At 41.8% G+C, this 15,898-nt stretch overlaps 1 protein-coding gene across 1 annotated transcript in view; it reads left to right on the top strand.

The window, feature by feature from the left end:
• Positions 1-15,898, top strand: part of Specc1l (sperm antigen with calponin homology and coiled-coil domains 1 like) — a 103,145-nt gene that overhangs the window by 49,749 nt on the left and 37,498 nt on the right. The window contains exons 8-11 of the mRNA XM_021173800.2: positions 1,360-1,523; positions 2,875-2,966; positions 7,151-7,241; positions 13,691-13,774. Coding sequence (XP_021029459.1) covers positions 1,360-1,523; positions 2,875-2,966; positions 7,151-7,241; positions 13,691-13,774 — 431 coding nt within the window. The remainder of the gene's footprint in view (positions 1-1,359; positions 1,524-2,874; positions 2,967-7,150; positions 7,242-13,690; positions 13,775-15,898) is intronic.

Raw genomic sequence — 15,898 nt, forward strand, 5'->3', positions numbered from 1 at the left:
AAGTTACTTTTCAGCCCAGCAAAAATTTAGTAACCAGAATATAGTTGTCATCTAACCAGTTAAATTCTATCTATCTATCTATCTATCTATCTATCTATCTATCTATCTATCCATCTATCTAACTAACTATTTTGAGACAGGGTCTCTCTGTATGTAACCTGGCTGTTTTGGAGCTCACTATACAGACCAGGCTGGCCTTGCATTCACAGAGATCTGCCTCTGCCTCCACAGTGCTAAGATTAAAGGCATGTACTACCTCACCTGGCTAAATGCATTCTTTTAAAAATGTAATGGGCTGGAGAGATGGCTTAGTGGTTAAGACCACTGATTGCTTTACCATAGATCTTGAGTTCGATTCCCAGCAACCACATGGTGGCTCACAACTATCTGTAATGGACTCCTATGCCCTCTTCTGGTGTGTTTGAAGATAGCTACAGTGTACTCACATAAAATAAAATTTTAAAACAGAATGTAAAAAAAAAAGTTTCTTTTAAAGAAAAAAAAAAGGGGGGATGGAGAGATGCCTCAGTGGTTAAGAGCACTGACTGCTCTTCCAGAGGTCCTGAGTTCAAATCCCAGCAATCACATGGTGACTCACAACCATCTGTAATGGCATCTGATGCCCTCTTCTGGTGTGTTTGAAGAAAGTAATAGTATACTTACATACATGAAATAAATAAATCTTTTTTTTAAAGATAAGACACATTATTCTTAAAAATTTTTGAATTTGGAAAATAAGGGTTTTTTTTTATAAAATATTTTTACTGTCTTTCAAACAGTGTCTCATTAAGACAGTAAAATGTTTTATGGCCTTAACTGACTCCGTGAGCTTTTCGAGCCCGTTGGAGGGATTCTCTGGAGATACAGTAGTTTACCTCTTCTTAGGAAGATGGAACTTTTCGTCTTACTCCTTTGTGTGTCTCTGTGAAGCAGTGTTTAGCTGGAACCAGTGTAGATTATCTCTGCTAGTGAATTCCCCCGTGCCTGAGAAGGGCTGCGCCTTACTGGCAGCACAGAACCAGAGATTCCCAGTTGTGTCCGGCTGAGGCCGGTCTGCCTCCTGACTTACTGCTAATTGATTACTGATGTCCTCACCTGACACTTAATGCAGATGGAATTTGATGGCTATTTAACTTGCTTAGGATCACCTGATAGGAACATTTCAGTATCATTTCCTGCTGTCTACCAGGCAAATAATATTAGGTCAGGCAATTGTGTTCAACTGGTACAATTAAAAAAGCTAAAAAACAAAAGGCAAAAGCAAAAACCAAACCCTAATAACTTTTAATGCTTTTCAGTCAGAAATTTTAAAATGGGCATTTTCTCATACATGCCATGCCTTTATTTTCCTGTTTGTAGGCAAGAGGAGGAGCGTGGCCGGGTGTATAACTACATGAATGCTGTTGAAAGAGATTTGGCAGCCTTGAGGCAAGGGATGGGACTGAGTAGAAGGTCCTCCACTTCCTCAGAACCAACTCCCACAGTAAAAACCCTCATCAAGTCTTTTGACAGTGCATCTCAAGGTAACTTGATTACATGTGTGTGTGGATTGCAAGGCTTATGGTTCTGCTCACCTGACGTATCCTCCTTGTCTAGTTCGGTATTCTGTATTACCATACGCCGTACTCTCTGAGTTTCATCAGGTTGACTATGGTATCATACAGTGCCATATAGCATCACATAGTGTTGCATGGTATCATGAGTTAAGGCCCATTCTGCAGCATTCGGAATGTACCTCAGTTTAGAAATCCTGGTCTCAGCTGTTTGCCTTACTTCCCAGGCCACCCAGTGTCTTTTCTCCCTAGGCGGATCATACTCACTCCCGTGACTTCTTGTATCTTCTTTATGTGCAGACTTCTGGATACATAACGTTAGCTCCCAACCTTCCTCTGAATTTCTCAGTCCTGTATACCCAGGTGCCTTGTTGACACTGACACTTGAGCATCCTTATGCCAGACCAGATCTCATTCTCCGAGTCTTCTCTTCATTGTTCTCCATTTCTATTGTCAACAGAGTTCTACCCAGTTACTGAGACCAGAAACCTAGGAACCTAACCTAACGTCTTTTCCTCACTGTCGAGCCTCCCCCATGAGCTTCCTTGTTCTCTTCTCTTTCCTCATCTCTAGAGTCAAAGACATTAGTTCAAGGCACCTTCGACTATTAATTTCAGTAAACTTGGAATTAGTTTCATCTTTTGCCTTTGAGAGAGTTTTTCTTGTTTAAAATCCTGGATAATTGGAATGAAGTTCAGATCAAAGTTCTGTAACCTCAGGATTCTCTTCTGTACACTGCAAGCTAGACTCTTGATGATATAGCTCTTACAGCGTGAACCCTGAAGATATATCTGCAATCTGTCATAAAAGCTGTATACTGTCTCTGTCTATGTGTCTGTCGCTGTCTCTGTCTCTGTCTCTCTGTGTGTGTGTGTGTGTGTGTTTGTGTGTTCGTATTGGTTATTGAGATAGGGCTCTACTATGCGGCCCAGGTTGACCTAGATAGAAGTAGCTCAATCTAGTTTCAACTTGTGATCCTTCTGCCTCTGCCTCTGCAGTACTGAGGTTATAGGTGTTTGCTACCTTGCCTGCCTCTTAGTTTCTTAAAACTATAGAAATAGTGATGCTAGGGCTGGAACCTAGGGCCTCATGCGTGCTATAATGCTGTTCCACTGAGCTTTGCCCCGTCCTCTTGTTTTCTTTCTTTCTTAGAGTTCATTGCCTTATGTAGTATTTTAGCTAAACATTGTGATTAAATAGCAGAAGTGAAGTGCTGGCCTAGAGCAGCAACCATTCGTCTGGTTGCAGAAATTCCTGTGCAGGACACATTCCTGCACCATGCTGTGTCTATACTTAAATTTCCCATTTGCTGTTTTCCTAGTACCAAACGCTGCTGCAGCTGCAATCCCTCGAACACCTCTGAGTCCAAGTCCCATGAAAACCCCTCCTGCAGCTGCCGTTTCTCCCATGCAGGTAAGAGCCTAGGATCATTGAAGGCGCAGACAGCTTTAAATATGCATGTTAGATCCTCCTTCAGTCATGCACATGTCTCAGGTGGACAGATGACTGCCTCAGAGGGATGTTTTTTAGATTTGCTTGGCAAAATACCATGAGTATGCTTCACTGGGGCAAATTATAAATGTAAATTGTGATGCTGTTCTGGAAGCTTTGATCTCTCTAAGTCTGTAGGTGGCACATTTTATCTTTTGCTGTCCAATAGACCCATTTCAAATCTTGCAGACTTATTGGCTGGAGAAATGGCTTGAGCAGTGAAAAGAGCTCATGGGTCTCAGAGAGGACCTATGATCAGTTCCCAGCACTCATGGGAGACCTCACACAATACCCTATGACTTGAGCTCCTTGGGCGTATCTGACCCTTTTCTGGGCCTCCTTGGCACACCTGAATGCAAGCACACATATCTACATACTTGCACATACACAACCCAGAGTTAAATGTTGGTCTACTCAAGGCATGGATTGAGAGAAGTGCTGTTCATTGAAGGCCATTTGTCACAGTCAAGCTCAAGGATGTGACATGCTGATCCATTATAAAGAACTTTGAGAATTTCTATTCTTTGCCATTGTTGAAGTGCATCCAGGAGCAGGGCAGAGGGCTGTTCTCTGTAGTACTCCAGAGACCCTCTTGTTATGCTGTTTTCTCAGCCACTTTCAGAATATGGCTGAAGCAAAATACTTTAACATGGGTGAGAGTAGCTGAACTAGTGTTTTGTAAATACAGGTAGCAGTGGCTTACTCCCTAAAGTTAGGCCTTGGGACATTTTCTTTTTTAATTGACACTTCATGATTGGCCCTGTGATTTGTGAGTGGACTTTTAAACTCTCACAGTCTAAGATAAATGCAGCCTCTCAGCCAGTGGCTTTGCATTTTCACATTTATACAAGATGTCTTCTTCATTCTAAAGGAAGGCAAGGAAACTCCATGTTTTGCCTGTAGATTTAATGCTTTTTAAATGTTCTTTATTAATCAGATTTGAAATCTAAAGGTACAGAGCAACATGCCAAGTAAGACAAGCCTCAAATAAGATGAATAATGTATAGCTTCTGTTTTGTTTTTTTTTGTTTTTTTTCAGACATGGTTTTTCTGTGTAGTGCTGGCTATACTATAGACCAGGCTGCCTTGAACTCAACAGAGATCTGCCTGCCTCTGCCTCCCAAGTGTTAGAATTTGAGGCATTTACCATTACTGCCTGGATAGGTTTTTTTTAAAACTTCATGGACAGGAATGCTTGTTATGTGGTTACAACAAGAGTTGTCTCAAACACAAATGGAAAGCTGGGTAAAATGTAGGAAGCCATTGTTTTCAGACATTGCACTGCTGTGGTCCCCGAAAAACAATACTGACAGATGAGGGAAGTCCTGCTGAGGCTCTCTTTTCCTGGAGGCAGTTTCAGGTTGTGATTTAGGGAGGACGATCCAATTTGGAACAGAAAAGGATATACCAGTTAGATCTGAGGCTACAAAGCAACATTCAAGGAAAATGAAGTTGCTAGACTCTTCAGGGCATAGCTGCCTTTCCTGATTGGAGTGAAGCCCTATATGGCCTGGCAGGAAGACTTTTCAGACAGACGCTTTCTGTAGTTTATACAGGGTAGGGAATCCTGTGATTTCATATCAGCCACTATGAAGAACCCCCTTGAACAGATTAGGAGATAAAGTATATCTAGCTAGCTCTTGAGTGCTTGATAGCCTAGGCCTGCCCAAAAGACTGTAAAAGTAACTTCCAAAAGGATTAGGAGAGCTATAAATAACTGTCGTGGGCAGTCTGTAACTCCCAGTGAGTCAGGGACTGGTAGGCATTGTTTGTGTGCTCTGCTCTTGTTGAGTGTTGGCTGACTGACTCCATGGTTTGTTTCTAATGAATAGAGTATAGCAGCAGTAACATAATGGCACTTCCCAGAGAAGGTTATAAAGTTGGCTTCTGTTGAGAGTGCTCCTCTTAAATTCACTCTTCTTGCTACTTAGATTCACCCTCTCTGAGGAAACCCTCTGTAGTTGCCACATTGTGAGCTTGTTTGTGCCAAGGACCATTGAGTAATCTTAGAAGTGGCTCTGAGTCTCATCAACAACCACTGCTGACAAACTTGAAATCTGGAGATTTCCCCTATACCTTACCACCAATCGATCTTTGTGATAACTGATAGCTAGATTGGCCTGCTCACCGAAGACCTGGAGCTGGAGTTATCTAGCTAAGCTTTTGATCCAGAGAAATCATGAGATCATAAGTGTTTATTGTTTAAAGTCACTGTAAAATATTGGGGTATTTTGTCATACAGTGTACATAATTAATATAGTAGGTTATTTCTGCTAGTTATGACTGCCAGAACAAGAACAGTCTTACAATTTTTTAATAGAATCCAATAAAATAAGATGTAGTTTTATATTTATATAGAAATGCAAAAGGATTTGAGTATGTGAAAACATTTGGAGGATTTAGAGTACTTGATTTCAACCTTTACAGCATGGCATTAACAGTATGTTTCATTCAAGAGAGATCAGAGAGTGGATAGAGGCCTGGGATAGATGAGCTGACTTCAGCATAGCTGTCAGGGTTATTTAGTATGAGGGTAGAGAAAGTGTATGACATACTGAGTTTGACCAGTAGACTCAAATGATGGCACTGTACATAAAGCTTATAGACAGGAACAATAGTGAAAATATTTGTATTCTTTGAGCATGAGAAGGCTTCTTATTTAGGACACACACATGAACAAATGAGTCATAAAACAACTGCTTTTTGGGTGTCAGGATTTTTAAAATTTGCCCTAAACACATTGCAAATAAGCAAAGGCATACCATGCATAAGAGCATATATTTACAATATTTACTTGTAGAAAAGACTTGCATGCAGTAACTTGAAGACAGCATGTACTAAAGGGCAAGTGATTTATATGTAAGCATATGCAAGGGTGGTCAGCATCAGCAGTCACCAAGGAGATGGAAATGAAGTTCACAGTAAGATAGCAGTGCATGCCATGGGCAGAATGAAAGGTTAGCGGTGTGAAGATGTGGAGAAGCTAGCCTTTTGCAGAGCTCTTACGAGAAAGCAAAACAAGTAGCTGGAGGTTAGTTAGATTTTAGAGAGATAGGGCTGAGGGCTGGGGTGTAGAGGCAGAGGTAGGTGGATCTCTGAGAGTTTGAGGCCATCCTGGTCTATACCTAGCAAGTTCCAGGACAACCAGGGTTACTTAGTGAGATTTTTGTCTTTAGGGTGCCTTTGGGGCTGGAGAAAAGCCAACAAGCAAATAGAAGTGCAGAAAGAAGCGTGGACAGTCTGTTATGTATCTTATAGGTCAGAGCAGTAGTAGGGGAAGGGGTGTTTAGGCTGTTGTATATGACTACATCAGTGGACAAGGAAACAACCTACTAGCGCTTTTGTCAGGGGTGCTGATTAAAGACCACAGTCTAATCCAGGGAAGTTGTCAAATTATTGAGTAGGAGGCATAGTTGAGGTCTGTTTGGAATGGGGACAAGAAAAAACAATAAAACCACTATAGAAACATTTCCATATTTCAGTTTGGAACTTAATTTTGTGTTTAGTGAATTAGCATATGGTTGTTTAAGTTCTTTAAAGAGAAGAATTAAGTTTTATTCAGAGTGCCAGAGGCTGTTAGGATCAGTGGTATATGTTACTATAATAGGGTCCTAAGGAAGTGTCTTTGTATAGAGGGAGTGTCCTTGCCTTGACTGTGCCAGTATTGTGATGCTACCATTAAAGGAAACCAAGTGAAAAGGATGCTGGCTATATTATTTCTTAAAACCACATAGGAATAGAAATGATTTAATTTTCATTTTATATGCATTGGTGTTTTGCATGCACGTTTATCTATGTGAGGGTGTCATGTCCCCTAGAAATGGAATTACAGAAAGTTGTGAGCTGCCATGTGGGTGCTGGGAACACGAGTCCTCTGGGAGAGCAGCCTGTGGGTGCTCTTAACCACTGAGCCATCTCTTTAGTCCCAAGGATTTTTTTTTAAGTCTACAGATCATACATTGTATGTGTCTATTGTGTGTTTATACCTTACCACAGCAGAACAAAGGAATTATTCACCGTTTATAATTAAACATCTACTCTTGGAAGCCTCTGGTTTTTTTGTGATTCTCAGGACTAGATTTTACATGCCTTTGCTTTCATTTCAGAGACATTCCATAAGTGGTCCAATCTCAACCTCCAAGCCTCTGACAGCCTTGTCAGATAAGAGATCAAACTATGGAGAGCTTCCTGTACAAGGTACAGATAACATGTTCATATCATTTCACTGTTTTGTTAATTTTTACATTCTTTGGCTGATTAACTTATTTTCTTAGTGCTGACATTATGCTAGCTGATCTGGTATATCCAAAGTGTTTATTAACATGTCCTAACTACAAGTAGGGAAATGAGTTATTGTTCATGAAGCTTTCATGACATACTTACTTTTTTCTTGTGTTTTGAGACAAAGTCTTGCTATGTAGACAGACTGGCCTTGAACTGACTTCAGGGTCTTCCCGCCTAATACTTTAAAGTGTGGAGTTATATATGTATTTCCCCTTCCAGGCTGATGCCTTTTAAATTATAGTAATACAGAGTATATGTCACTGTAAGACACTATTTCGCAGCTCTCACCAAAAGTGTATTACTGTCCTTCCCATTTTTACAGACATTGTCAGAATACATAAAAAAGTTAAGATCCAACAAGATGCATTTGAAGACTCACACGTTAATATACAGGCATAGATAAAGTAAAACAAAGGAAAAGATTTAAAGACAAGGCAGGAAGACTGAGTTCTAGGCAAGCCTGGTCTACATAGTAGGGCCTATTTTAGTATAACTATAAATGTAGGCCATTCAGGGTTACCGTGCTTACTCATGAGTCAGAACTAAAGTCTGCCATCTTGATAAATGTTTTCTACTTGCCTTGTCCTGTTCTTTTACCCCCTCTATTAACATTGATATACTTCCTTCTTCTTTTTGTTTTGTTAAGACAGGGTTTCTCTGTGTAATAATCCTGGCTGTCCTAGAACTCTTTCTCTGTAGACCAGGCTGGCCTGAACTCACAGAGAGTCTGCTTCTGCCTCCCAGGTGCTGGGATGAAAGACATGCACCACCACTGCCTGGCAACATCCTATTTTTTAACTTAAAATTTTTATTGGGAGGCTCAGTTGTTAAGAGCATTGACTGTTCTTGTAATGGGATCTGATGCCCTCTTCTGATGTGTCAGAAGGCAGCAACAGTGTACTCACATACATAAAATATATCTTTTAAGAAAAAAATTTTATTGGAACTGGAAAGATAGCTCAGCAGTGAAGAGCGCTTGATGTTCTTGTAGAGGACCTAGAATCAGTTCCTGGCACCCACATGGGAATAGTAAAAAAGTATGTATGTTCACCTGGTCTCTTCTAGTTTGTTTTCTTGTACTTTTCATCTTCCATAGAAATTAGAAAAATAAGACAAACTGTGAGAGTCGTTCTCTAGATTACTTCAACTGAAACAAAATCTTGCTGCCCAGAGAGACCATGTAGGTATTTGCACTACCCACATGCTACCACTAGTGCGTGCTTACCTTTCACTGTTCAAAGGTCACAGATCCTGCTGAACACCTTCCCCTTCACAAACAATCCCCACAACCAAGGTCTCTACAGCCCCCAAACTCTATGTGTGCCAGGTGCCTGCAGAGGCCAGAGAGGGCTCTGGGTCCCTGGAATTGGTTACAGGCAGTTAGAAGCCACTTTCTACTCTCTTCAACATTCTTTTCTCCTTTCTTTTAAAATGAGTAACTGTCATCTCCAGTGTGTCTGTCCATATACTTCTGGCTCTGTGGCCATCTCCTGAAGCATGGCCAATGTACTAGAAGAGGAGCTAGACCCTTAAAAATCTTGGCTCCCCCCTTATACTCATCTCCATCTCTGGTTTTGTTTTTAAGAAAGTTGAAACCATAAAAAGTTGAATAGTGTAGTGTGTTAGATTACCTGTGTGTGTGCTGTTGAACTATGCAGCATCTTCCCATTGTTGGGAATTCAACTTCACAGTCTGACATATTGGCTAATTGAAGTAAAGGAGAAAGGGAGTAGGCCCTTCTCAGGAAACAAACCAACCAGCCTGTTTTTCACAAGTGGGGATTTCTTGATCTTTTCTGGATGTCTCAGCCCAGTCTCATCAGCTGCTTCCCAGAATTACTATTATTTTTTTCTTCCCATGAATCCTTTACTCACAGAATGGTGGTTGTCTTGGTCCTGCTCTAGATTCCGGGTTCTGTGACAAGCAAGTTTCAAGTTTTGTTTTGTTTTGGTTTGGTTTCTTCTCCTTCTTTGACTTTTTCAGTAAGCTCACTACCCAACAAGTAGTAGATGCTCACATGATTTTTTGTTTGATGAATGAACTAAAGGTGAGACCTGTGGGGTTTCTCAGCAGGCAGAGATGCCTGACTCCACATCTGAGGACCTGACTTCAGTACTTGGAACAGGGTCAAAACTTAAGACTATTTAAAAAATAAGAGCAATAATAGCCTCAGATATCAATACAGTAGAATTTATCATTATAAACCATAACCCGTGAGTCACATTTCCTGAAGAGGGCTGACCCAACTTTACATGAAGACAGAACCCAGCCTGCTCACTGCAGACATAAATGGACCCGTGCTGCTCTTACCTTGGGTTTCTGGAATGACAATGTGTTAAGAAAACCTGCCCATGTCCTGCTTTATGGCTGCCCAGTTACTATGGGTGCTTTTACTTTTTGCACTGGGGCTGGAGCCCAGGGTCTTTCTCATGTCTCTTAAGCAGCAGCGGAACTACTCCTACATATAATTTTAAGAATAATGTATCCAGGTGTGGTGTTACATAACTATAAACCTAAGACTTGGGAGGTTGATGCAGGAGAATAGAGTTTGAGGCCAGTCTGGGCTACATAGTGAGCTCCTACCTCAAAAAAAGAAAAAAAGGTTTTGGTACATTTTTTAGGAAGGGCAGCTGTATTATCAGTGACTGTCTGCTGAAATGAGACAGAGAAGGACCTTCAGATGCACTATAGAGAGACAGGTGGGGTGCAGAGCCTGGCGCTGGCTGAGTGAGCAGTTTCCCAGCTGTGTGCGTGTAGGGCTAAGACTGAATAAGGGGGCGATTCTCACAGAGTTTCCATCAAAACTGACACTCCTGTTTTTGGGACAGGGTCACAGTGTGTAGCCCTTGCTGGCCTGGGACCTGTTTAGACCAGGCTGACCTTAAACTCACAGAGACCTATCTGCCCTGTTGAAATTAAATGTGTTTGCTACCATGTCTGGCTAGATATCTGTTTTTTTTTTCCATTTTTTTATTAGATATTTTCTTCATTTATGTTTCAAATGCTATTCTGAAAGTCCCCTATACCCCCAGTCCCCCCGAAACCCTATCCACCCACTCTCACTTCTTGGCCCTGGTGTTTCCCCTGTACTGGGGCATATAAAGTTTGCAAAACCAAGGGGCCTCTCTTCCCAATGATGGCTGAATAGGCCATCTTCTGCTACATATGCAGCTAGAGACAGGAGCTCTGGGGGTACTGGTTAGTTCATATTGCTGTTCCTCCTATAGGGTTGCAGACCCCTTCAGCTCCTTGGGTACTTTCTCTAGCTCCTCCATTGGGGGCCCTGTGTTCCATTCAATACATGACTGTGAGCACCCACTTCTGTATTTGCCAGGCATTGGCCTAGCCTCACACGAGACAGCTATATCAGGGTCCTTTCAGCAAAACCTTGCTGGCATATGCAATAGTGTCTGCGTTTGGTGGCTGATTATGGGATGGATCCTCAGGTGGGGTAGTCTCTGGATGGTCCAACCTTTTGTCTTAGCTCCAAACTTTGTCTCTGTAACTCCTTCCATGGGTATTTTATTCCCTATTCTAAGGAGGTATGAAGTATCCACAAGTTGATCTTTCTTCTTCTTAATTTTCTTGTGTTTTGCAAATTGTATCTTGAGTATTCTAAATTTCTGGGCTAATATCCACTTATCAGTTGTTTTACCTTAATTTGCTACGTTGTTCTTTGGAAAACTTAAGATTTTTTAAGGAAATGATACTTTAGGTTCATAATTGATTCTATTTAAAACATTGCTTATAGGTCTAGAAAGATAGTTCGGTTGGTCTAATGCTTTCTGTGTAAACTTGGTTTGATGACCAATACCTATGTAGAATGACGAGCAAGGAGATGCACACATGTAAGTCCAGCACTAGAGAGGCAGTGACAGTCAGGTCCTTAGTGCTCACTGGCAAGCCACCTGGCCTAATTAACAAGACCCAGGCACCAGTGAGAGACCCTTTCTCAGAAGCCAAGGTAGATGGCTCCTGAGGAGTGACCTCTGGTCTCCACATATGCGTATACACACACACACACAATGCACACAAGTCAATAAAGAAGGAAATAAAACATTGATTTCTGTTTCTGTTCTGTCTTTTAGAATTTGTATATGAAATGTTCTTCCTTTAAAAGCTGATAGGATTTGGGACTCTGGTTGATGCTTGTAGGCTGTTTATATAAAAGTGTTTGTTTAGTCAGGTGTGGTGGCACATGCCATTAATCCCAGCACTCAGGAGGCAGAGGCCGGTGGATCTCTGAGTTTGAGGCCAGCCTGGTCTATAGAGTGAGTTCCAGGACAGCCAGAGCTACAGAGAGAAACCCTGTCTTGAAAAACCATCCAACTCACCAAACAATGTTTGTTTATGATAATATTCCTAATGATTTTAGCCACATATGTCCTTATGTAGAAAATAAACTTTCCTTCCTATTTCCTAGGCCTTCTAAGTAGAAAGTACCTCTTTTTATTCCAAACTACAAGTTCCTAAGACTCTTGCAAATGATTTCTTGAGGCCTGGGGAGGTGACTCAATGCTTGAGTGTGTACTGTTTCAGAGGACTTTGAAGCAGTAGTATTTTCATTTGCTCTAAACTTTCCAGCGTATGCACGCCTGCTTCTTGCTACTGCCCCAATGTTCTGGATTCCCCAAAGAAAGACCACATACACAGCCTTATATTTTAAATACCTTTAACAGCTCAATGGCTAGGCCATTCCCTAACTCCATGTGACTAACACACTCCCCTCCAATATTCCTGAGCTAATCCTTACCAAATCTATATTTTATCTTTGCTGCCCTGGACCCTACTGGGCAGCTCACCCTCCTGGGGCTGCTTTCCCCCTGCACCTACATGTCAGTTGTCTCTCTCTTCTGCACCTTTCTGCCTTGGTCCATCTCCTGTTACCTCATCATGGCAGAATCCACTCTTCCTCCTTTCTCAGTCCTACCTCTCTCTCCCTGCCCAGACATTGGCCTCTGGTAAATTTATTGACCAATCAAAAACCAACTAGGGACACTGCAGATAGGTTTTTGGGTAATAAAATTAGCAGAGAACACAAGCTCCTCCTGGATTTGAGTGTGATTTCCAGTCCCCATGTTGGGTGGCTCATAACTTGAATTAATTCTGCCTCCAGGGTACCTATACTCAGGCATGTGTGTATGCACATACAGACACAATTAAAATTACAACAGATCTTTTAAAAAAGAATTATTGGGACTAAAATATGTGATATTCTAAAGACTTAGTACTGTATGCCATATTTTTTGTGTGTTTGTTTTTTGCTTGTTGTTGGCAGTCACTGAACCTAGGGCCCCAGGCATCCTAAAGCATACTTAATCATTGACCTACTAAAAGAAATGGGTGGGCATTCTTGGAATGTAAGGCTAATAATAATCTTTATTAAATACAGGCATTATTGTTGAGTTTTATACTAGTCATTTATCTCTGACATACTGAATCCTGGCTAGGCAGAACACATGCACTCCTGTCTTTTGGCTTGAGCACAGCCTGTTGGGTTCGTAACCCTAGATAAGACGTGTGCAGGAAGAGAGAGTGAGCAGGACAGAAAGATTGCGCCAGTGTTCCAGGAACTAAAGAGACTCCTAAGAAGGCTTGTGGGTAAGAACCATGCTGAAGCCGTAATAGAGGCGGCATCTGATTGTGTCATTCCTGGCTGCTCAGCAGCGATGACACTAGACTAGTCCTCAGCCCACAGATGAGGTAGTGAAAGCTCTCAATGTCACCCCTGGAGAGCCTCCTCCCCTGCTGTCCATATAACCCATGGTTTATCAAACCAGACTTTTACTTTTCCTCTTTGTTCAGTTATTGTTTGGCTGAAATGCAGTTCCCAGGCCTTCTTTCTGGGAAAGCCCAGCCTACTACCACTATGGTTTTCAACCCTTCTCTGCTGCCTGAAATAAGAATCAACTATTTTCCTTTTTTGGCTGTCTAATGAAATTCTAACTATATCGTCCAGGTCTGCTGATGGACACTTGTATATATGACGTTCCCTCTAACTGTAGGCACAGAAAAGCAAGGTTTTAGTTAGTTTATGCCTTAGGCCAATGTAATAAGGAACCTCTTAATTTTGATTGCGGTGCTTTAAAGAATGAATTAAGTGGCAAAACAATGACTTAGAAAGAGTCACCTGCATGGCACATCTCACTCTCACCTCTAGAAATACATTGTTGACTGGAGGCCCATATGGTCCTGGTCTATAGAGATTTACTTTTAGTAAACATGCTGTTTGGGGGTTGAGTGCCGTGGATTAGGAGGAGAGACGAGCCTGAAGGCTAAGAAAAGGAAGAGTCACCTTCCCCGTACTTCTGCCACCTCAGCATTCATCCCTGTTGTTTTTGTGACCTTTCCACGTTGTGCAGAGCATCTACTAAGAACATCTTCAGCCAGCCGCCCCGCCTCTCTCCCAAGAGGCCCTGCCATGGACAGTGCCAAGACCATCTCAGGTAATGACTTTTATCTGAAACATTATTAAAAACAAAAACAACAAAAACCGGGAAGTTTTCAGCTGCCCACATTGTAATAGATGACATGTTGAAGTTACATCTTTCTGAAAGTTTAGAGTTAGATATGCAACGACTGATTTGAAGAATTAGTCAAAACACACCACAAATCCCTGGAAGCTGCTTGCAGGTATGCTAAAGCCCCTCCCAGCGCCAACGTGGAGGCTCACTGGGCTTGTCTCAGCGTTTCGCTGCTGACGTTACTCTCCCTTGTGGCCTTTTCATTGCACCTGGAAAGGAAAAGTCCTGACAGCGCTGCTGTGGTCTGTGTGCTGTCCTCCTTGACATGGAGTGAGCACACCCTTCCCCCTGTCCTCTCACCCTTGCTTCCTGCGGACTGCAGAGAAGGGTTGGCGTAACTCACGTAAAATGTTGTCTCATCTCATCTCGTCTCATCTCACAACACACCACTTACAGACCTATTGCTTTAAAACATACAATGTACTTGAAAAAACAAAAAATAGCCATAAAATTATGCTTAAAAACATGTAAATACGGCATTCTACAGTCATTTAGTATGAGAGAGCATCGGTGCCTTCAGGATCGTTAGGGTAACACTTTGCTAATGCTGTGTGTTTCTCCTGATTTCATCCAGATCTTGTTAGCCAGCCCTGCATGGGTGTGGCAGCACACACCTGTGTTCTTGTGCAGAGGCTGAGGCAGGAACCCTTTGGAGTTCCGGGACGGTGTTTTTCCAGTGCCAGCTTTGCATTATTAACGATGGTTGACTTGGTACCTTTTCCTTTCTGTGTGCTGCGGTGTGTTTGAAGCTGCATCCAGCTCTGTAGAGATGCCCTTTCCTTCCTCCTCCCTTTCAGCAGTGCTTGCTGCACTTAGAGGGGTGTGTTTTCTTTAGTTGTGGTACTGGGCAGGGCTAGGTACTTGCGAATACTGCTTTGGTTTTGAGTTGTGTTTGGGTAGTCCTCACTGTGTACCAGGTAGACACTGTGAATGTTACATATTAATAAGGCACTTGTTCACCTAAGATATGATATGCTTTGTATTTCCACTACCAACCTTTCACAGATTTTAAATTCTTTACTTTTTTATGATATTGTCTCATTCAGTAGTCCAGGCTAACCTCATGTTCATAGTGGGCCTCCTGCCTCAGTTTGAAAGTACAGGAATTATAGACATAACTCTTTGCTGCCAGCCGCATGGGTGTTCTGAGTGAAAACTAAACCCAGTCATGAGTGGGTTCAAGGAGAAGCTCCTCCTCTCACAGGAATCTTGAGAAGAAATTCTCAAGCTCACACTAAAACAATTTAAAGCATGTGTATTACTCTATACTTTAAAAACATATGCAATTGTAATTGTCAACATATATACTACATTTAAAAAATTATTTGACAAAGCATTTCTTTTCTCTAAGAAAACAATCTAGGTGTCAAAAATAAAATAAATCTTGCCTTAGCAAGGGTTTCTATTCCTGCACAAACCTTATGACCAAGAAGCAGTTGGGGAGGAAAGGGTTTATTCGGCTTACACTTCCTTACTGCTGTTCATCACCAAGGAAGTCAGGACTGGAACTCAAGCAGGTCAGAAAGCACGAGCTGATGCAGAGGCCATGGATGGATGTTCCTTACTGGCTTGCTCAGCCTACTCTCTTATAGAATCCAAGACTACCAGCCCAGAGATGGTCCCACCCACAAGGGGTCTTTCCCCCTTGATCACTAATTGAGAAAATGCCTTACAGTTGGAATGTAAATGCCCATGGAGGCATTTCCTCAACTGAAGCTCCTTTCTTTGATAACTCCAGCCTGTGTCAAGTTGACACCCAAAACCAGCCAGTACAACTCTCAATCTAAGACATTTTATCCCTAGAATTTTCAAACCTGCTTTAATTGAAATAGATTTTCTACTACGTATTCAGATTATAATTTCTTCTCCTTCAAGTTTTCCAGACTCTCCCCACTTCCCCACCCCCCAAATTCACACTCTTTCTTTCTGTCTCATTAGAGAACAAACAAACTACAACTACTACTGTACAACAAAGCTAGCTGGAATAGAACAAAACAAATGGAAGGGGGAGAAGAGCCAAGAAACATATAAACACATGTAGGATCT

This window comes from Mus caroli, unplaced genomic scaffold (genome assembly GCF_978045245.1).
Source record: "Mus caroli unplaced genomic scaffold, Mus_caroli_1 scaffold_9, whole genome shotgun sequence".
NCBI classification, from domain to species: domain Eukaryota; kingdom Metazoa; phylum Chordata; class Mammalia; order Rodentia; family Muridae; genus Mus; species Mus caroli.